The sequence below is a fragment of the Tursiops truncatus genome, chromosome 11 (genome assembly GCF_011762595.2).
Source record: "Tursiops truncatus isolate mTurTru1 chromosome 11, mTurTru1.mat.Y, whole genome shotgun sequence".
Classification (NCBI taxonomy): domain Eukaryota; kingdom Metazoa; phylum Chordata; class Mammalia; order Artiodactyla; family Delphinidae; genus Tursiops; species Tursiops truncatus.
Window position 1 is genome coordinate 22,460,868 of NC_047044.1, and position 21,848 is coordinate 22,482,715.

Below are 21,848 nucleotides of genomic sequence, written 5' to 3' on the forward strand. Positions count from 1 at the left end.
ACTTTGCTTTCACTTTTCCCTGGTACCTTCCTTAGTAGACTGTAGCCACTCAGTATCTGGCACGTCCCTTTGGATCCAGAGAATATTAAAACAGAAAAAAAATCATGTCTAGTGTGAAAATGTACCAGTGTCATCATTCCTCCACCAGAGGAAGTGTATGTTACCAGGTGAAGGGCTAGAACATTTGTCTTTTCATTGCTCCAGAGATAGGCCTGTCCTTTCTTTTGATGTATATAATGAATACCTGACACAGGGAACCCATGCTCTGGCGTTTACATCATATAATTGCATTTCATTCTCAACTATTGAGATGGAAGCGAGGGTTCCAACCGTATTGTTTTCTTAAGAGACACAATCAGAAAAGAAGCTGAGGCCGTGCTGTGACTCTGCGGTGACTTTGTGCTCACAGTGGGAACAGCTTGTGGGCCCTGAGGTCAAGTGTAGACATCTGGGTTGCATTTTACTTAGAAAGTGTCCTTTCTTGGCAAAGGTGACAGAGTGCAGGTGCTAGACTAGAAAACTCGGGTATGACCACTCTCACCCTCCATCAATTCAAACCTGACCTGCTCCTCCTCCAGAACCCCCAAATGTCCTGCATTTTCGTCTTACGTCCTTCCAACCAAAAAAGTGTAGAAATAGGGGAAATGAGGTGATGCCCGTTGGTAAACACCATTTGTTTTCTGGACTGCCTACCTAGTCCTCCCAGCTGGACCCACTCCACTCTGGAGAAAGGAAACAAAAGTCATGAAACAGGTGAATTTAAACAATGGAAATTTAGGATCACGGCAGCTGGATTTAGATCCCGGGAAACGTCCCGTGGGCAGTGACCCTTGACCGTCTATAATAAACCTGAGCATCTGAATCGACCAGTTCAAAGCCTTCCCAGTTTGTTTTCTGTAATGAAGAAGATGGCCATGTCAGCAGTCCAATAAGGCCAAGCTCCCCAAGTCTACTTAGAGCCACCTCCCAGGTTTAGAAGCAGTTCTGAAACTCAAGCCGAAAGCTGGTAACTCAGTCTGGTCGTGCTAGTTGATGACACCCAAAGCACACTCAGAGTCAGATGCCTTCCGTGGAATGATGCTCCAACCCGGCAATATGTCATTGACAGTTACTGCCGTCAGATTACAGTTATGGAAACTCTGATCAGAAAAATCCCAGTTGATTTGCTTTTTTATTTCTTGGAAGCAACTTTAGGTGCTGGTGCACAAACTTCCTTTAGCCCTAGATTATAGTCAGTTGGCTTTAAAAGTTTCTAAACTTTATGGAACTCTGACTGAAGATAGCATTGCTTTCACTGTTATCTAAATTTCAAGAAAGGCTTTGGCATTTGGATTTTTGTTTTAACCTAACCTGGAGCAACTGTCTCTACCCCATTTGCACTTGAAAAACATGAATGGCAGTATGTTATTAGCTTATGAGTCTGACACTCTCTTAGATTAACAGCCTTAGCAGGCTTGGATTCTGACAGTTTCTGAGCAAGTGGTATTTGGCCTGAGAAGTTTCCAGAGTCTTAAGGCTGTCATCCTATGAAGCTGGTGGTATGACTGGGTGCGTCTGTATTAACTGCATCCTCTCTAACCCACTCTGCACCATCAGAGGAAGGAGAGAGCGCCATCGGCCCTGTGGCATTTTGCTTACAGACACATCAAGGGCCCTAGATCTTGATCTCCCAGACTTTGAGGGAATGCTTCTGCTTCAGTCACCAGTACTTAGATGAGTTATTCATAGATCTCTGCTCACTAATGACTACTCTGGAAATCTAAGCAATGAAAGATACGCAAAAGATAATTGTGTGAATAAAGACACTAAATAAAGAAGGCCCGCATTTCTTTCAAGCCCTTGCAGTGTGGTCCTCAGCCTGTTTTCAGAATCCAGAGCAAAGGCAAAGTGCATATGTTGGTAGCAGGTGGAACCAGCCTCTCTGTGACTATATGACAACGTGTGCCTGGCTGTTTTAGGAATTTGGGGACATCGACTTCAACACTGGGGCTGCACAGGGTCCCCATCCCAGTGTCCTGTGACGTAGTGACCTACCCCAGTCTAATGGTGGATAGGGAGAGGGTGGGTGACTCGGGGCCGTGGTCTAGGAGTTAGTGTGTGAGAAGCCTAAAGCAGAGAGCTTGTATTAGAAGGTGGAAGAAAGAAACGGTGTAGAGCTGCGTTGGTGGAGTTTGGGGAAGGCTGAGAAACACCACCAGCCAGGGCTGAAGGCCTGGTTTCAGGGGGCGCAGAGGAGCCAGTGTTGAAGAGCCTTCCTCAGGTTGTGGTATGAAAGGAACTGTGCTCATCCAGCAGTGTCTGCAGTGGCATCGTGCGTGCCACTTGGTCCTGTACAAAGACCAGCCTCTAAATTAAGACCCACAGCAGGAAAGGAGCAGATTGATAAACTCCAGGTCCTGCTTTCGGTTTGTACCAGAGATTCCTCCCCTGGGAAGCATCTGGGGGGAACCACTTTGATTTGAAGTGAAGGACTTGTGACGCATAGACATCTGTGAAGACCTCACAGTTTGTGGTGCTTGTGAGCACTAAGCCTGTAGTAAGACACAACCAGAAGTCACAGCTTATTGTTCATGTTTGATGCTTTCTTTTTTTTCAGATGCTCATCATTTTTTTAAATTTATATTTATTTATTTATTGGCTGCGTTGGGTCTTCGTTGCTGCACACGGGCTTTCTCTAGCTGTGGCGAGTGGGGGCTACTCTTTGTCGCGGTGCACGGACTTCTTATTGCAGTGGCTTCTTTTGTTGCAGAGCACGGGTTCTAGGCACACAGGCTTCAGTAGTTGTGGCACACGGGCTCAGTAGTTGTGGCTCGCAAGCTCTAGAGCGCAGGCTCAGTAGTTGTGGCGCACGGGCTTAGTTGCTCCGCATTATGTGGGATCTTCCCGGACCAGGGCTCAAACCCATGTCCCTTGCATTGGCAGGCGGATTCTTAACCACCGCGCCACCAGGGAAGTCCCCTGTACTTTATTGTTAACCGGTCCTCTCCTAACCGCCGCATCTCTGTAACCCTACCCTGGTCAGATAGAGGGGGTGTTCATCCTGCACTGGACGTAATCGAAGGCCTCAGACCTTCACTAAGTGACTGCCCTGCAGTCACACAGCTAGCTGGTCATGGAGAAGGACTAAAACTTAACTTTCCCACTCCCTAACCTAACGCTTTTTCACTTTCACTTCATGCGACCTTCCACCAGTCCGTTTGACATGCAGTGGATGCTTAATTAGGTGTTAATGACTTTTCCCCTCCTTTTAGCCCCCATTAGACTGTGTGAAAGATGTACCCTCCAGCAAAGCACTTCTTTCCTTTTACTCTAATATAAAGTACCAGCTTTGGCTGAGTTCATGGGGAAGGGTTAGGTGCCTAGCTGTAAACTTGTAAACCTGTTACCTAGCAACCTGGGAAATGAATTGAATCACTAAACCTGGTAAGAAGGAAGAAGCGGAAAATGATCTTGAATTAAAAATGGAACTTGGATTAGATCTATACTAAAATGTTACAGGTAAATCACACCAGCTTTCTGTAGATCCGTAGCCCAGAGGTACGTCAGCATGGCATTCTGCCAAGAGGGCTGCAACTGCTTAGCTCCAGACCCATCTTCAGATCAGCAGGGTCTTCCAAGAAGCGACACCGTCCGCACATCCAGTGCCTGGCTGAGGGTGGGTTGCATTTTGCCTTCCTGCTGTGACCCCCTCCTCAGTCTTCTCATCCAGCTAGATTAGGAACAATGCAGTGCCTGGGTTGGTTTGTTAGTTTGTTTTTAATTTATTTATTTTATTTATTTTTGGCTGCGTTGGGTCTTCATTGTTGTGCGTGGGCTTTGTCTAGTTGCAGCGAACGGGGGCTACTCTTCATTGCGGTGCGCGGGCTTCTCATTGCGGTGGCTTCTCTTGTTGTGGAGCACGGGCTCTAGGCACTCGGGCTTCAGCAGTTGTGGCACATGGGCTCAGCAGTTGTGGCTCGTGGGCTCTAGAGCGCAGGCTCAGTAGTTGTGGTGCACGGGCTTAGTTGCTCCACAGCATGTGGGATCTTCCCGGACCAGGGCTCGACCCATGTCCCCTGTATTGGCAGGTGGATTCTAAACCACTGCACCACCAGGGAAGCCCAATTTGTTTTGAATGTCAGCTTCAAACAGGGCTTATGCTATTTTTTTAGGCACAGATTAACTTGGAACTTTTGCCTAAACAAGTGCCAGTTGTTTTTTATAGCACATGTTTCTAAAAAGCTCAGAGTCAAGTTAAGAGTGTGTGCTGTCCTCATCTGCACCACCCTCTCTGCAGGTCTCCTCCAGGTAGCCCCCGACCAGGCTGCTGCCTCTATGTGGGGTGCTCTCTGGACGGGTGCTGCATTGTCTCCCTCATAAAAGGCCTGGCCTGTGGAGGAGACTCAGAGAAGGTCCCTACCTGTCGTAGTCAGGAGTGAGGGAAGCAGGGAGAGGCCAGTTTCTAGGCCCATCACTTCGTTATCACACCCCCTTCTGAGACCGTCTCTGTTAATTGGCTGAACCAAACAAGTCTCTTCTACACCCACCAGCCAGATACCTCTTTAGCTGTTTCTCTACATGATGAGAGGCAACAGACAAGAAAAAGAACCACTCCCTGCTGAAGGGTACTGAGCTGCCACATTTTCTAGCCAAAGAAGCGACAGGGTGACCCCAGTCCTGGCTTGAGCCTTTTAAAAGACCTCGTCTCCTTAGAAGGTGCTTAGATATGGAGGCTCAGCTGCATAAAGGCGTCCACTGTAAACTGAGGAACATCACCTGTACCTCATGATGATGTCAGTTTTTAATGTATGGAGGAGCCACTAATGACAGGGTGGAAAGAATGTATCCTTCCTTGACTTCTCCAAGGAGGAAACTGTGCAGTCTCCATCCTGTCTCCAGCTGTAGTCTCCTTAGTCTTGGAATCGTCGTACACATGGAGAACTAGCCTCACTGCTCTGCAGAGGTGGGCAGTGCAGACTGATGGCAGTGTCTCAGTGTTGCCTAATGCACGTTTGTGTGCCCCATGCACAGTGAGGCTAAGCAAACCGAAGGTCAGAGTTGGGAGCAGAGAAAGGTTTATTGCAGGGCCAAGCAAGGGGAACGGGTGGCGCATGCCCCCCAAATCTCCAAGCTCCTCAAAGGGTTTCAGCAAAACATTTTTAAAGGCCAGGTAAGGGAGGGGCGTCCCAGGGTATGTGATCAGCTCATGCACAGTTTTCTGATTGGTTGATGGTGATCAATCCTTAGGCACTGGAAGGTCTGGGGGCTACGTGCTCATGATCATCCGTAGTTAATTTCTTCCTTTTTGTGGTGGTTTTGAGCCTCTGAAAAACTCAGGGAATATGCATGAGATACTATTATCTGGGTACTTCTGAGAGGAGGTGCAGCAGAGGACATGAGGGAGGGGTATGTCCTGAGAAGGCCGCTGCTCAGTTACATCAGTAGTGAGATCCCAGGTCCTCAGCACATTCTAGCACCACGGATATATTAGGAAGTTCTGTTCAAAATACCTCCCTACACAGTCCATTGCTGTGAATTCATTTAAAAGCAAATTTTTAAAGTGCCAATTAGGATGACTGAGTGCCAATAACATGAGTTATTCTTAACTGATTGTAGAATGTCTGTATTAGCTTGCCTTTCCTCTAGTTTAGACCATGGGAACAGAGGAATTAAAGTTTCAGCAGTGGGAGAGGAGGCTGATTTGGGGACATGGAGCAACACAGAGGAGGGCGGGCCTCGGCGTTTAAAAGACAGCCCTGGGCTCCTGGAGATTAGAGAAGAGGGGGCCGGTTTCCAGAAAATTGGGAGGGAGGACCCAGAAAGAGGAAAAATGTCTTAGCACTATAGTAAATTACCACAGACTGGGTTGCTTAAACCATGAATATTTATTTCTCACAGTTTTGGAGGCTGGAAAGTCCAAGATGAAGTCACCAGCAGATTCAGTGTCTGATGAGAGCCCCCATTCCCTGCTTCATAAGTGGCCGTCTTTCTGCTGTGTTCTCACACGGCAGAGAGAGCCAGCTAGCTCTCTTGCCTTGTCTTGTAAAGGCACTAATAGCATTCACAAGAGCTCCACCCTCATGACCTAATCACATCCTAAAGGCCCACCTCCAAGCAGCATCACACTGGGGGGCTAGAATTTCAAGATACAAACTTGGGGAGGATGCAAACATGCGGTTCATAATTAAGAGAGATCTCCAAAGATACACTTTGCCTACTTAACAATTTTTCCCTGGGCCACAGTGCTGTCACACACCACTGAAAATTGTCAGGAGTGACATCTTGTGAATTGGCAAGATTCAGGGAATTCAGTGCAATGAAAATCACAGGGCACTTCACTGTTAACACTTTCCCGAGAAGCTGATCAACCTTATGCTAGTCAAAAAGAAAGTCTCAAGAACACAAAATGCCAATTTAGTTGAAAGTTGGAGCCAATGCTCTATTTTCAGTAATAGTGGATCCTGGATAGGTGAGACCAAATCCACAGGCTTCCCGAAGTAATAGCAGCCCCCAATTAAAATGATGGCGGAGGCTCTCAGCACCTGCTAACATACCTATAAAGACCACGCAGAGCTCATTAATTTTAAATTTAAGACTCACCGAGCTCCTAATTTAGTTTTCTCCTTGGAGAAATGCTATCTGGATGCCAGAAGAGGATCGGCACCTTCTATTTTGAAACTCTGTCTTGCAATAGGATGTTACTTGTTTATGGGATTCTGATTTCAATTTGAGTTATTTCTGACAGCGCTGCATGTAGCGTCAACATACAGGGTCACTGTGAAGAACGTCTTAATTTAATTTTCTTTTATGTGTTAATTCTGTAATTGCTTACCAACCACGTAGCTCAGTAGAGTGAGGGGCGTGAAGTACTTGCCGGGGGCGCTGGCAGGAAACGGCGTTTTGTAAGCAATTTTAGGCATTGATGGGTATACACGGAGCATTACATTCGCTCAGGTTATTTAAGACTGTGCAGTTACAAAGTAATTAGGGTAACTAAAGCATTGAGGGTTTTAGATCTATGACAACTGCACAAACATAAATGGGATATTGTGAGGTTAAGAAATGTTTGCATGATTATGTGAAATCTTTTGCTTCTGAAATACATCAGTGTATCAAAAGAAGTTTCTGGCTGGGTTTGCAGCCCAGGTGATGCTCCTTGGTTATTTTGTGCTTCGGGATAATGGTACTTAAACCTTTCCTCAGTTACCTCCCACCGATTATTCTTAGAGGCAAGTTGGAATGAGGGGGCTGGCAGGGAGATGGCTTGAAAAAGTGCTAGCCGAGAGAAAAAATGAAATTATATTCAACCAGTGAGAGAGAGGTGGGGCTGAGAGGTATTGCAACATCAGGCCCAGTTCCACTACCTGCCCTGCATAACTTACACTGTCTGAGTACTGGTTTCGCCACCTGTGAGCTGATGATGAGGATAACCACAGCACCACTCACAATGATACACAGCGGGTATAGTTAGCAAAGCGTTGTCATCCACGGGGCGCTGCATCTAGCATGCAGCGTGGTGTTTCCCTCATCCCACCCTTACACCTTAGTCTCCACGGAGTCTTCATGAGAGAGCACCTTGACGCGCCCTCGCCTACCTGCCTTGGCTCTGAGGAGCTAGGGGCCAGGCACAAGACAAAAGGTAAAAGATGGTGAGGGATCAGCCTCCCGGCAGGCAGAACAACATGGCAGGTGATCCTTTCCAGACAGAGTTAGCAGGAGGCGGCGCTGACTCTACATGGAAAATGGAAACAGTGAAATGCTTAGTAGTTACTATTTTTTTAAAGTGTCTGCCACCCAGACTGCTTCTGCACACAGCACCATGTGAGAACTGCTGCTCCAGGACAGGACTATTTTAGGTTGTTTTTAATTAAACGAAAGCATTCCTTCCAGACCTGGTGTACCTTTGCCCACAGATAGTGTGTTGAATCACTTTGAGTGTTGCTGCTCTAGAACATTCTAGGACGAGGGAAAGCAACTGCTTCCCAGATCATTTGCCTTGGTTCTAAAATATGCTGGTTTGCAGAGGAAAACAACGGTCGTTTGTGTCATTTCTTCCAGAACATAATTGCCGAACATGAAATTCGTAATATCTCCTGTGCTGCCCAGGACCCAGAAGACCTCTCAACATTCGCTTATATCACAAAAGATTTGAAGTCCAATCACCACTACTGTCACGTGTTTACTGCCTTCGATGTGGTGAGTAGCTACCCTCTTTGGACAAACTAAGTATTTCCCTGAATATACCTGGACATTATTAATTATTATTAAATTATTGCAATTTAGGTGCTTGGTTTGTTTACCAAGTTTTAAGGTATACCTGGCATAAGGTATTTTGCAGACTCAGCTTTTCTGAGTTTTTTCTGTATTTTCGTTCATTCATTAAAGTTAGAACTCCACTTCTATCCAGTATCTGAAATGTCATTGCTCAGTTACTAACCTCACTTTTCATATCAGACGAGTTCCTTTCTTTCTCTGGTACCAAAATATAGTAAATGTCTTCCAGCCTTTCTGTTCCTTTGCTCTGTCTTTTGGTTTCTTTGGTAGCCATTTCTAAGTAGTAGGGCATGATAGTCTAGGTTTGTTTGGAGGAAAAGTAAATTCAGTGCCTCATACAATATTTGTGGTTTTCTATATTGAATAGTAGTTAAATTAGACTTTTATAAATAATAATTGGGAACAGCAAGGTTTGGTTCATTTGAATATGGCCCGTATTCAGAAGTTAGTCTTGTAATGACGTCCTTATGGTGTTACACACCTATAGTCCTATTTGTCATTAAGTCTAAAAACTAGCCCATACATTACAAACTTGGAAAATGGAAGCAATTCTAGAAAATAACAAGTATTCCTTCTTGTACCTTCAGGATGGTACAAATTGCTCGAGGATAACTCTATTTTAGTACATTGGGCATTCTAAATTTGAAGCAGACAGAACAGAGACAGCTACAACCTTGAAATAATTTGTAATCAGAAGAATTCTAAAATGTCACTTTAATATGACAGTTCTGCTCTGCTCAAGTTTTGAGATACACACGTTTAAAGAATTACACAGAAACTGCAGTATAATAGATTCTTGAGGGGCCAGCCCACAGTTCAATGTCATGGGTAAGACTGCTTGAAGCGATCATTTTTAGTTCTGACAAACTCCCATGGACCAAGGACCACAGTAACCCAGAATTTACCCCATCCTAAGGGATGTTAGGCTCATGCCCAGAACGTTGTATCAGGCTGCGTGTGGCCCATCCCTTTCAAGTTGTGAAGATTGAAAACAGGAAAGAATGCTGTGTGCCTTTAATTTTTTTTTCTATTTTGAGAGGCATGAGGAGAATAATATACAGGTGGTCTGTGTTAACAGTAAGGACTGCAAAGCCAAACCCTCATAGGCTGCTCTAGATATCTCTGGATGCGTTTGTTTGCACGGGATCAACAGTGTTGATTAAAACCATGTCAGCATTTAGGTTTCTGGTGCCTTAGACATAACTTGCCATTCTTGTGAAATGCAATTGTTTCTTTTTTTAAGCATTTTTAAAAGTATATTTATTTATTTGGTTGCACCAGGTCTTAGTTGTGGCAGGTGGGCTCCTTAGTTGTGGCATGCAGGCTTCTTAGTTGCAGCATGCATGTGGGATCTAGTTCCCTGACCAGGGATCAAACTTGGGCCCCCTGCATTGGGAGCTCAGAGTCCCAACCACTGCACCACCAGGGAAGTCCCGCAATTGTTTCTTAAAACAGCGAAATTCCATTCTATCCACATACATTTTGGTTTGCATGATACCCCTTTCTCTGGGATTTGCCTTGGTGTCATAGAAAGAACAGGCTGCTCAGAGTTCACATCCCAACTCGCTGCCTGCTCCCTGGTCTTAGACGAGTTGCAGGACTTTTCTGAGTCCTGATTTCCTTTGTCTATAAAACAGGCACAGGGATTGTACCTTACAGGTTTTCTTTGGGATTGGAATGAAGGAACGTATGTAGAGCGTTCATAAGTAATGCGTGTTCAGTGTTTGCTTCCCCCGCACCACCTCTTCTCTCTCCTTGCCTGCTGACCTCACAGTTCACAGCCTGGACGTTTTCTGCTAAAAGACATAAGATAGATTTTCTAGAAGTGTACTTATGGTCCGAAGTTTTCCCACTGCCCTTGTGAAAGAATTGAAAAAAATAGAAGAAAAAATAAATAAAATAGAAACAATAGAAAGAAAGCATAGATTCTGTAGGCCTTCTATTGGTATATTGCATCTATATCGTGTTTTCATTGAATGTCAACATTAGTATTCCAGTATTGTCAGGATGAATTCCACCCTTCCCTGGGGTATTACAGCATTTCTTTCTCAATTGGTTTTAGAGTAATATATAATTTGCCTTCATAAGGCTATCCAAAACATTGTTCTCTATTGAAGCTAAAAATGATGCCCATGGGCCATCTGGCCTCTTGAGTTTTTCAAGCGTGTGTATATGCGACGCCAGAATACAGAAGTGAAATATGGGGGAAAACAGTCAACTGTTTAGTTTTAAGATCAACATGATGTTCCTGATACATTTGGAAAACAAGCAGAGAATTGCTTCACCTTTTGTTTTTTCATCCAGATGTTTGATTTAATGTAGACGTTCACTAGGTTAGGAGTCTGGTTTCAGCTCCAGAGGATTTTCGTCTTACATCACAAATCCACCATTTTAATCCTCTCTAGGTGAACAGTTTGTTTAACTTCAAAAATAGTAACAAAGGCCACCAGCCTTAACGTGGGCCTTCGAGCAATTTTGAGATGCACCAAGCTTTGCTTGCACTAAAAAAAAACCTCTTTGAGCGTGGATTTTGTATCTTTATGTAGGGCAGTTCAATATTCAGTCCAGTCTCGAAGCCTTAAAATTCTTTTGGTATGAACCAGTCCCCCAGGCTGCCCAAATGGCAAAAGAAAAGAAAAGAATACCTTAAGTATACATTTAGTCTTTCAGCTGATGTGTATGAGTACATGCACATTTTTAATTGCAGTTATTGCTACTTTGACCTTGTAGATCTTTTATGGGTCGCAGGAAGTTTTTATGAATATTTCTTATCACCAAGAAAACCCAATGATGTCTAGGAGGCTTCCAGTTTACGGAGAGTCGGATTTGAAATTCAGAGCCTTTTTTCCATAGAAATCCTGCGGTCTTGGAAGGGAGGCCCAAGCCCCCCTACTCATATGAGCACGTGAATTTAACGTAGTTCCTTGACTCTGGGACCTTGCGGAGCCCTTCATAGGCTCAGACACCGGGAGGGGGTGGAGTGAACCTGGCTTCCCAAGTTCATTTGGCTGTGGTAGCCTCTTTTGGGGAGAGCTTCTCACGGAGGTGGTGTTCTGCGGAACACACTTCAGGAAATGTTACGCTTTATCTTCTCTAAGCTTGTTTCCATGACTTAGAATCTATGCTAAATTCAGCTTGTGATATTTTCAGTTTTTAATGACAGGTAGATGGAAATTTTAAAAGACTAGAGCAGAAAGGGAATTAGGGTTCCCAAGAAAAGCCAGTATGTACCTACCGGCGCATTCCAGACCTACTCTGCATTCTAGACTCACTATGGTGGTAGCTGATTTCTAGTCACCTCCCCAGTGGGACACATCTCACCCACTACAGAACAAGAGGCTGCCCGACCTCCACCTTCCAGGCAGTGAAAACTTGGGGGAAGAGAGTAGGACTGTGTAGGAAAAAAGAATGTGTTACAAGACCAGGAGTTGTCAGGCTTAAAACAACGGATTCAGCTTTTCTCTTCTCCACTCTTATCTCAAATGAATGAAGGGGAAATCCATGCTGCTGAGATGACAAGAGGGAGAATGGGTATTTCAGCGGCCACCAGATCCCAAGGCTGCAGTGATCATCCTTAAAAGGCCACCGTAGGAAAGAGATAGATACAACCTAGATCATTTGGCAACTCTCATCTATGTATTATTCACTCCGTCTGGATTTCTAGGACATAGAATGGAGATAGGTAGATTCGAAAGATTTTGATGCATTCTCTGCAAGACTGTCAGATTTATTTTAAAAATCTGGGAGGGACCTCATTCACTAGTTCTAAAATACGAAAGGTTTATTTTGTTTAAATAGCATTAAAAGCCATGACTGCCGCTAAACCCTGGCTAATTCTCACTTCTCTATAAAGAACATGTTTGCAGTGTTTGATAATTTTAACCATGCTCATTTTTCTCTTACTTGCACCTCCCAAATTCTGTCATCTTCAGTGTGTACAGCTTAGACTGGTTGTGGAATGTGTAGAGAATGTCAAAGTCTTGATGCCGGTGGGCGGTGACGAGGCTCCCTCTTTCCTGTGCCTTCTTGCCTGAATGTGGGCCGTGAAAGGATCTAAACTGGAGAAACAGAGATGACCAAATGCAGGAAACCATGGTCCGCAGGGGGACAGCATTTTATAGTCGTTTCCATCGCTAGGGACCAGCAAACCTAAGCGCAGGGGAAGAACACCAGAGTCGACCACTCTGTCATAATCAGTCTAATGAAAGTGAGATTCCGGAGCCCTTTAATTTTCTCCAGTTTTATTGAGATAAAATTGGCATATAACACTGTATTCATTTTAGATGTACAGCATAAGGATTTGATATATGTATTGCTGCAAAATGATCAGCACAATAAGTTAGCATCCATCACCTCACACAGTTACACATTTTGTGTGTGTGTGTGATAAGAACTTTAAGATCTACTCCGTCAGCAACTTTCAAATGTACAATACAGGCATACCTGAAAGATACTGCAGGTTCTGTTCCAGACTACTGCAATGAATCGAATATCACAATAAAGCAAGTCACATGAATTTTTTGGTTTCCCAGTGCATATAAAAAGTATGTGTACACTGCACTGTAGCCTGTTATGTGTGCAATACCATCATGTCTAAAAAAACAATGTACATGCCTTAATTTAAAAATGCTTTGTTGCTAAAAAATGCTAACCATCATCTGAGCCTTCAGCGAGGCATAATCTTTTTGTAATGGTAACATCAAAGGTCTGATCACAGTTCACCATAAGGAATATAATCATAATGAAAAAGTTTGAAATCTTGCCAGAATTACCAAAATGGGACACAGAAACACAAAATGAGTAAATGCTGTCAGAAAGCTGGAGCCAGTAGACTTGCTCAATGCAGGGTGCCACAAGCCTTCAATTTTTTAAAATAGCAATATCTGCAAAGTGCAATAAAACGAGGTACGCCTGTACGGTACTGTTAACTATAGTCACCATGCTGTACATTGCATTCCTAGGACTTATTTGTCTTATAACTGGAAGTTTGTGCCTTTTGACCACTTTCACCCATTTCTCCCTTTCTTAAACTCGGAGATTCTTTTCGTGGAGTAGCGTAGGGTTCCGAATGGAAAGTACTTATGGCTTATGTTGCAGAGATTGTCCCACAGAGTGGGAATTTACAAGTGCAAAAGAACTTCCGTTATCGTTGATGTTAGTTGACCTCTGACAATGAAATTAATACTGTATGTGGAACTAGGTGGTCTCTTTCATTCTGTTTCTCCTTTTCTCCAACTGAAAATGGCCCTCAACCTGTTGGACTATGATACTATGAAAATAAATGGCAATGTAAGAAAATGCTGAAGTGCATAGAGCCCTTAAGATGGGACTGTCACACTCCCTGGCTAGTCTCCCACTTACAAAGTAGCAACCTACACTTAAGTAGAAGCCTTTCCCTGGCCCCTTGCAGCAGCTGAAACTCATCAAGTCAGTGGCAGGAGTGACGGAATAAAAATGGCACTTTGCTGGTGGTCCAGTGGTTAAGACTCTGCGCTCCCAATTCAGGGAGCCTGGGTTCGATCCTTGGTCTGGGAACTAGATCCCGCATGCTGCAACTAAGAGCCAGTGCAGCCAAATAAATTAAAAAAAACAAACAAAAAAAAACACGGCAGCACTCCCAGTCCTGTGGCCGTTATATACCACCTCCTCCCCCGCCCAAAAAAAAAAATAGATTAACACTGCTGCTGGGTTACATTTATCCATACCTCCTCTCCGTTGGCATAAACTGTTGAGAATTAACTAAGCCATAAAGCCAAAGGTGGGTGAATATTAAGAGAATAATTGTCACTCTTTTTTCCTCTCATCCCTATTTTTTTGAGGGTTGAGGGGGATGGATGTTATCAGAGCTTTAAATCAATCCCATTTTCTATGAAGTTAGAAAGAAAGTAGTCATTCTGACTTTTTTCACAGGTGGTTTTGCAGCATTCGTACATGTATTCGTTATAGCCCCCTCCCAAAGAACTGGAAATCAAATGTCATGTCTAGGGGTGACGCCTTTAGAATCAGCCTGGTTTTGAATCCCAGGTCGGCATCTCTTAGTTTCATAGTTTGGGCAAGAATGCCTGTAATCCTCAGTCTCCTCATCTATAAAATAGAGATAACAGCAGTACCCGCTGCCCAGGGTCACTGTAAGGATTCGGTGAGATGACACACGTCCGTGTCTAGCACACGTTCAGTCAGTCTTAGCTTCTAAGGGCAGGAGAGCAGCACCAGCAGTTACGGGGCTGGTTCTGTTCTTTCCTGTCAGACCTGTGTGAGGATTTATGTCCCAGTTTTCGGTTTACAACGTACATTTGATGCGGCGGTATCCCACACCTGAGATGAAAAGTCCAAGTCTGCATAAAATATATTTCTACATGTATTGAGTGCCTGCCGTGAGTCAGGCACACCGCACTGCTCTCCAGGATGTCTGAGTTCTGAGGGAGAATCAAGGACATAACCAATGGTTGCAGTAAAATCCTGTCTGTGCTCTCCTGCAGTTTTGCTGGCCCCAGCAGGGTGAGGGCTCCCAGAGGAGAGGGACACAGGGGCTGGAAGCTGAACGTTGAGTTTGTATGAACATGTGGGCATCTTGGAGGCCTGACAATTCATTAATGCACTTTGGAAAGATGAGGTGAGGCATTAGGCAGTCGTCTGCCATAAGCAGAGAAAAAGTCATTTTTATCACCTGTCTTGTCCATTTGAGAAAGATGTTCAACAAGCATTAAAATTTGGTAGGTAAGAAGCGTCTTGAATGTGATAAATGCCCCTTTGGAGGTATCACAAGTTGGCAAAGGGTTTACTGTAGCTTCCACTAGGGGCTTTTACTTTTGAAGAGTGGCGAGGAGTTGAAATCCAGCAAATCTCTCTTCTGCACACCCTTTCCCCAAGTCCCTGCCAAGTAACAGGACAAAGACGGATCGTGTTCCCCTTCTGCCCTGGCAGGCCAGCCCCTCCAGCATGGGTGTGAGAGGTCTGCTGTCCAGCCACCGTAGGCTGTGGTTCCATGTGGACAGGCGACCACCGGGCGTGAGTACATGATTGCTATAGAGAACCTGTAACTTTATAAGAAAGACTTTCTTGGTCTTTCACGGAGCTGATGACACTCATGTACTTGGGGTGAGGCATGACGTGAAACCTTAGCAGATGCAGTGGAATGCTCTGCCACCTTTAAAAATCTGGTTTTTGAAGACCATTTAATGGCATGCAAAAACCATTCATGATTTAATGTTGCGTGAAAAAGTGACTCATGAAACTGCGTGTAAATATCATTCTAATTTTGTTTTTAAATTCACATAAATATTCATATAGCTTATAAAAGTATTTGTGCATATATACAAATGTAAGAGGAAAAGAAACCAAAATGTAGCAGTGGCTATATCCCAGCAGTAGAATTTTGCAGGTGATTTTTAATTTTCTTCTTTATGTATTTTCAAAAATTTCTCCATGTACCCCCGTTATATTTAGAGAGAAATATTAATTTCATTATTCTTTTAGTTAGCTGGAATTAGCCCTAAAGAAACTATCTGCATTTTATCCAGTTGCTGTGTCAGCCCTGGGCTAGGTAGGCATCTTAGCAGAATTCCTGATACTTATTTCTAAATGCTGAAGACCTGTGATTGGGCAGTATTTGTTTCTATAAATATAATCAAGACTTAATCACTGACTTGTACTTGAGAGAACTAAGTAGGTAGAGCTAAGGAATGTCAATGAATTCTGTGAATATGGCCAGAATATTCTCAGTTATTTTTGCCTCAAGACGTGGATGAAGCAAGTTGTAGATGAAACCTACCCTGGCTCTTAAAAAACAAGATGTACAAGCAAAATACAGCCAGAGGAGAAACGTGGCTTCTTTCTGGAGGCCCCACCATAGACCCGTATTGAAAACGCTTTATCTTTAGGCCCAAAGGGCGTGCCCTGCACTGGTTCAGCATTTATTCAGCCAGGATCTACCTGTGGAGAGAAAATAGAAGGGAAGAATCCGCTGTGGCCATCCACAGGCAACCGTATCTTACCCTTGAGGTGCAAGTCCTCTTATCTTAGGAACCTGCCGGGCAGCGTCCTTTTTTCAGTTCCTCCAACATTTATTGCACACCTGCTATGTCCTAAGCCCTAGAGATGCAGTCAAATGAGAGGAGAGCCCTCAAGGAGCTCAGCCGGCTGGGGCATTTGGATCTATAAAGAGAAAATCCTAATAAATGCTTTACAGTCAGTGGAGCTGTGCCCATCTGAGCAGGGGCACCTGGCACAGCCTGGGGTGTCGGGGAAGGGGATTCAGAGCAGGCTCCTGGAAGACGTAATACCTCAGGTGAATCTTCAAGGTTGAGCAGTAACTCACCAGGCAAAGGGAGAGGTGGGGAACGGGCATATTGTTAAGAATGAAAGCCATTTAATAATAGACAAAATACTTGGCCATTTAGAATAGTTTTGGGGTGAGCGTTGCTGTGGGGACATCCCCTGTGGTGAAAGCCAGCCCTGTGGTCACTGCACTTCTGTGCACTGGCTGGTGGATTGTTGAGACCTGCAGTCCAGGCTTTGGAGAATGTGCTACTATTTAACATGGCATCAGCTATACATACACCTCTAAACTGAAGCTGTTGTTGGTTGGGTAAAAGACAGACAACAGCGTCTAATCAGAGAACCCTGGAGCTCCCAGTGGAGAGGGACCTAAAGGTCACCAGGACCAGACCCCCTGTCAGTGTCATCTCCTCAGTGGCAATGATAGGTACAGAGGCAGGCAGCCCAGGGCAGACTTAGCCCATGCAGGTGATCCAGGCATGGTCTTTACTCCCTGACACTGGTGCAGTAGACCTCTGAGGATCCTCTTAACACCCCGGGCTTCTTTGCACGGATACAGCCCTTTTTTCCTTGAATGTCTGTTTGCACCCTCTTCAGGTGCGGATAGCCTCTGCCGACCTCAGGAATTGCTTCTGCCGGCCCCCGGGAGCCAAAGAATATTCAGGTCCTGTAGCATTCTGAGACTATGGAATACAATTATTTGTTCCTTCAATTTTAGTCACTAAAATGTGGTGTGTTTTTGGTTTTTTGTTTTTTTTAATGCTAATGGAAAGTACCTGCAGGCAGATCAGAATGGTCCACTTGTAAACAGCAGCCTCCCAGCCTAAGCCGGCACGGCCACTCTCCCTGTGCTGTCCCCTCTCTCCTCAGCACACTTCCGCCTTTGTCACTTTAACCAGATGATGTGAGACTCGTGTCTGATGTACCTTGTCAGCCATTTTTTCAGTAAGGGGTTAAACAAAATAAGCTGTCGAATAAATGTTTAAGTGAACAAACAACCACCATTTATACTATACCTCCTTCCATAAAGGACTTAAGGCAGCCTACATGAATAGGTATGTTAAATCTGAAAATATAGATACACGTGGATCTGAAGTAGGGAAAATACACACTAAAAAGAAGATCAAGACCCAGGGGAAAGTTTTAACATCAACATGCCGACCACAGAATTCTACATTGTTACGAGAACTGAGCCATAGATTTAGCTCTGAGCTTCCTGAAGGTCAAGGCAAGTAGGAAAACACAGTCATTACATGCTTGATATTTCTTGGGTGAGGATACCCCATCCCCTCAGAAGACAAAACTTCAGTGAGAGTGATTCTGAAAGAACTTTTTTTTTTAATTGAAGCATAGTTGATTTACAGTTTCCGGTGTACAGCAAAGTGATTCAGTTATATATATATATATATATATATATATATATACGTATATATCTATTCTTTTCCATTATAGGTTATTACAAGATATTGAATATAGCACCCTGTGCTATACAGTAGGTCCTTGTTGTTTATCTATATTATATATAGTAGCGTGTATCTGTTAATCCCAAATTGCTAACTTATCCCTCCTTCCCCCTTTGGTAACCATAATTTTGTTTTCTATGTCTGTGAGTCTATTTCTGTTTTGTAAATAAGTTCATTTGTATCATTTTTTTAGACTCCACATATAAGTGATATCATATGATATTTGTCTTTCTCTGACTGCACTTAGTATGATAATTTCCAGGTCCATCCATGTTGCTGCAAATGGCATTATTTCATTCTTTTTTATGGCTGAGTTATATTCCATTGTATATATATACCACATCTTTAACCATTCATCTCTCAATGGACGTTTAGGTTGCTTCCATGTCTTGGCTATTGTAATAGTGCTGCTGTGAACATTGGGGTGCATGTAACTTTTCAAATAAGAGTTCTCGTCTTTTCCAGATATATGCCCAGGAGTGGGATTGCTGGATCATATGGTAACTGTATTTTTAGTTTTTTGTAAGGAACCTCCATACTCTTCTCCATAGTGGCTGCACCGATTTACATTCCCACCAACAGTGTAGAAGGGTTCCTTTTTCTCCACACCCTCTCTAGCATTTATTATTTGTAGACTTTTTAATGATGGCCATTCTGACTGGTATGAGGTGGTACCTCATTGTAGCTTCGATTTGTATTTCTCTAATAATTAGTGATGTTGAACATCTTTTCATGTGCCTGTTGGCCATCTGTGTGTCTTCTTTGGAGAAATGTCTGTTTAGGTCTTCTGCCTGTTTTTTGATTGGGTTGTTTGTGGTTTTTTGATACTGAGCTGTATGAGCTGTTTGTATATTTTGGAATTAATCCCTTGTCGATCGCACTGTTTGCAAATATTTTCTTCCATGCTGTAGGTTGTCTTTTAGTCTTGTTTATGGTTTCCTGTGCTGTGCAAAAGCTTTTAAGTTTAATTAGTCCCATTTGTTGCTTTTGCTTTTGTTTCCATTACTCTAGGAGATGGACCCCAAAACAATATTGCTGTGATTTATGTCAAAGAGTGTTCTGCCCGTGTCTTCCTCTAGGAGTTTTATAGTACCTAAGAGTTTATCGTATACGGGTCTTACATTTAGGTCTTTAACCCATTTTGAGTTTATTTGTGTATATGGTGTTAGAGAATGTTCTAATTTCATTCTTTTATATGTAGCTGTCCAGTTTTCCCAGCACCACTTATTAAAAAAAGACTGTCCTTTCTCCATTGTATATTCTTGCCTCTTGTTGTAGATTAATTGAGAAGTGTGGGGGGTTATTTCTGGACTCTCTATTCTGTTCCATTGACCTATGTGTCTGTTTTGTGCCAGTACCATACTGCTTTGATTACTGTAGCTTGTCATATAGTCTGAAGTCAGGGAGCCTGATTCCTCTAGCTCCGTTCTTCTTTCTTTTTTTTTTTTTTTTTTTTTTTTGTATTGGCTATTTGGGGTGTTTGGTGTTTCCATAGAAATTTAAATTTTTTTTCCAGTTCTGTGAAAAATGCCATTGGTAATTTGATAGGGATTGCATTGAATCTGTAGATTGCTTTGGGAGGTACGGTCATTTTAACAATATTGATTCTTCCAATCTAAGAACACGGTATAGCTTTCAATCTGTTTGTGTCATCTTCAATTTCTTTCATCAGCATCTTACAGTTTTCGGAGTACAGGTGTTTTGCCTCCTTAGGTAAGTTTATTCCTAGCGATTTTTTTGTTTTGTTTTGTTTTGTTTTTGATGCAATGGTGAAAGAACTTTTTGTCCTGGGTCTCCAGGAGGGGATATTGTGTGATGGTGTCTTCACCAACATTCATATGCTGAATCTCCAAAACACAAGATGGTTCCTCAGAGGGTCCTCCAGTGAAAGTGGAGGCAGAACACCAACAGACTCATGAAAGCAATAGGGCAGGACAGCCCAGTGGCACAAAACACTGTCTTATCTAAAGTCAGATCTGGGTTTGAATCCTGGTTCTGCCCCTGACTAGCTGTGTGAACTTGGCCAAGTTAATCAATCTTACTAATCATGAGTTTCTCACACATAAAATGGGGATGATAATTCCTCCTCTACAAGGTGGTTGTGAGGGTTAGATAATCCACGTCAGGCCCTTAGCTGGTCTCTGGGGTGTAGTTAACAATGTCATGTAGTAGCTGCTGCTACCACTGCGTTATCATCTGTATGAGAGGAAGTAGAATGTGGTTCACATTGACAGGTGGTCCGATTTGGTGCAGGGATCAAACCTAGCACGGCTACAAAACTGGACTGACTGCATGTCCATAAGCTAATGTCCACATAGAACATTTTCTGCTGGGTCTGATAGAAATTGGACAGAAGAGTCAACTCTTTGCTCTGGACTTGGAGTAGAGGCATTGGGTTTCCAGGTTAAAGGAAGAACTGAGTATTCTAAAATTCAGCTGAGCAGATGCTGGAATTGACATCCAATACAAAAACTGACCAAATGGATGGCCAGCCCCACTAGTACCTGGGGGTGAGCCATGGAAACACCAGAAAACAGGGCCTGGATTTTGCCTGGAAAACAGTTCCAAACCCTCTCTGCCAAAGAAGGAAAAGGCAGGTGATGGATAAAGAATAAGATTATTTTGAGCTAGAAGATTTCCTCTTATTTTTAATGCTCAAAATGCAAAAGCTTATTATTTTTTATGATTGTAAAATTATTCATCATTTGAATAAAGTTCAAAACATACAAAGAAGTATAAAGAAGAGAAAATTTGTCCACGATCTTAACACTTAGTGATAACCACTAGTAACGTTTTGATATATACTGTTTTCTATGCACATAGACAGATACCATCTATGTACGTGTACATAATTTTTACTGAGTCTTGTAACCAGTTTTTTAAATGCCTCCATTTTCATTTTAAATGGCTGCCTGGTATCTCACTGTGTAGATCTATGTAGTATACTTAATCAGTTCCCTATTGGGGGAAATTTTTAAACTACGATGAATGTTCTTGCAAATATGCCATTGAACCCTTGAGCCCAAGAGATTTTCAAACCAGGAGTTTCCAACACAGAAAAATCCTAGTGATGAGCCAATTAATATAAATTAATTACCTGGGTGCCCAGAGTTTTCCCTAGGGGACAGATTGCCTAAAGCCTATGCTTCAGTTATTCTAACACCAAAATGATGAGTGTGCTGGGTACAGCCTCGGTGACTAGGATGCAGGAGAACAATGGGGTACACCTCTTTGTCTCATCATGAGCCCCCTCTCCCTGACATCATTCAGGGAGCACTTCCTGGACACGTGTTAGAAGCCAGGCACCAGGGACTCAGCCCCTGACACAAGGAAGTAGCTCAGTAAATATCCGTGGTGATTGATGTTCAACTGCCAGTCCTGACTGCCTTAAGAAGCTCACAGTAAATACAGGCTGGCCTACAGATCGATCTAGTTTGCATAGAAAAACAAGTTTGCATCCCTGGATTACATTCAGAATCTGTCCTTAAAATATGATGGTCCTGCAAATACCTCTAATGTAGCAATTCTTAATCCACAGATCAAAATCCCAGGGGGAGAAGGGAAGGGCTTTGGAGATTGTAATGTGCCCCCATTGAATTGGGATTCCCTGCCTCCACCCTAAAGAGCCTCCATTGGAGAGGGAGTGTTGCCTTTCCTCCCTCACATCACCCCTCATCATGGGAGGGGCAGGGCCACCAGCTGAGAATCCCTGTGCTAAGGGTTCAGGGTTCACGTCAAATCATAACACCCTCTGCCTGGAGACTGGTCCAGGCATGAGACCCTCACTGCAGCCATGATGCATCCACCACCCAGGAGCTTCTGTATTTAATGTTTTTAAGTTGTTTGTTTTTGTTT

At 43.5% G+C, this 21,848-nt stretch overlaps 1 protein-coding gene across 17 annotated transcripts in view; it reads left to right on the forward strand.

The window, feature by feature from the left end:
- The window catches only part of ANKS1B (ankyrin repeat and sterile alpha motif domain containing 1B), a 416,932-nt gene that overhangs the window by 378,953 nt on the left and 16,131 nt on the right, over nt 1-21,848 (forward strand). For all 17 annotated transcript variants that reach the window (XM_033866212.2, XM_033866217.2, XM_019918430.3 and 14 more), the window contains one exon: nt 8,038-8,175. In XM_033866212.2, the coding sequence (XP_033722103.2) occupies nt 8,038-8,175 (138 nt within the window). The remainder of the gene's footprint in view (nt 1-8,037; nt 8,176-21,848) is intronic.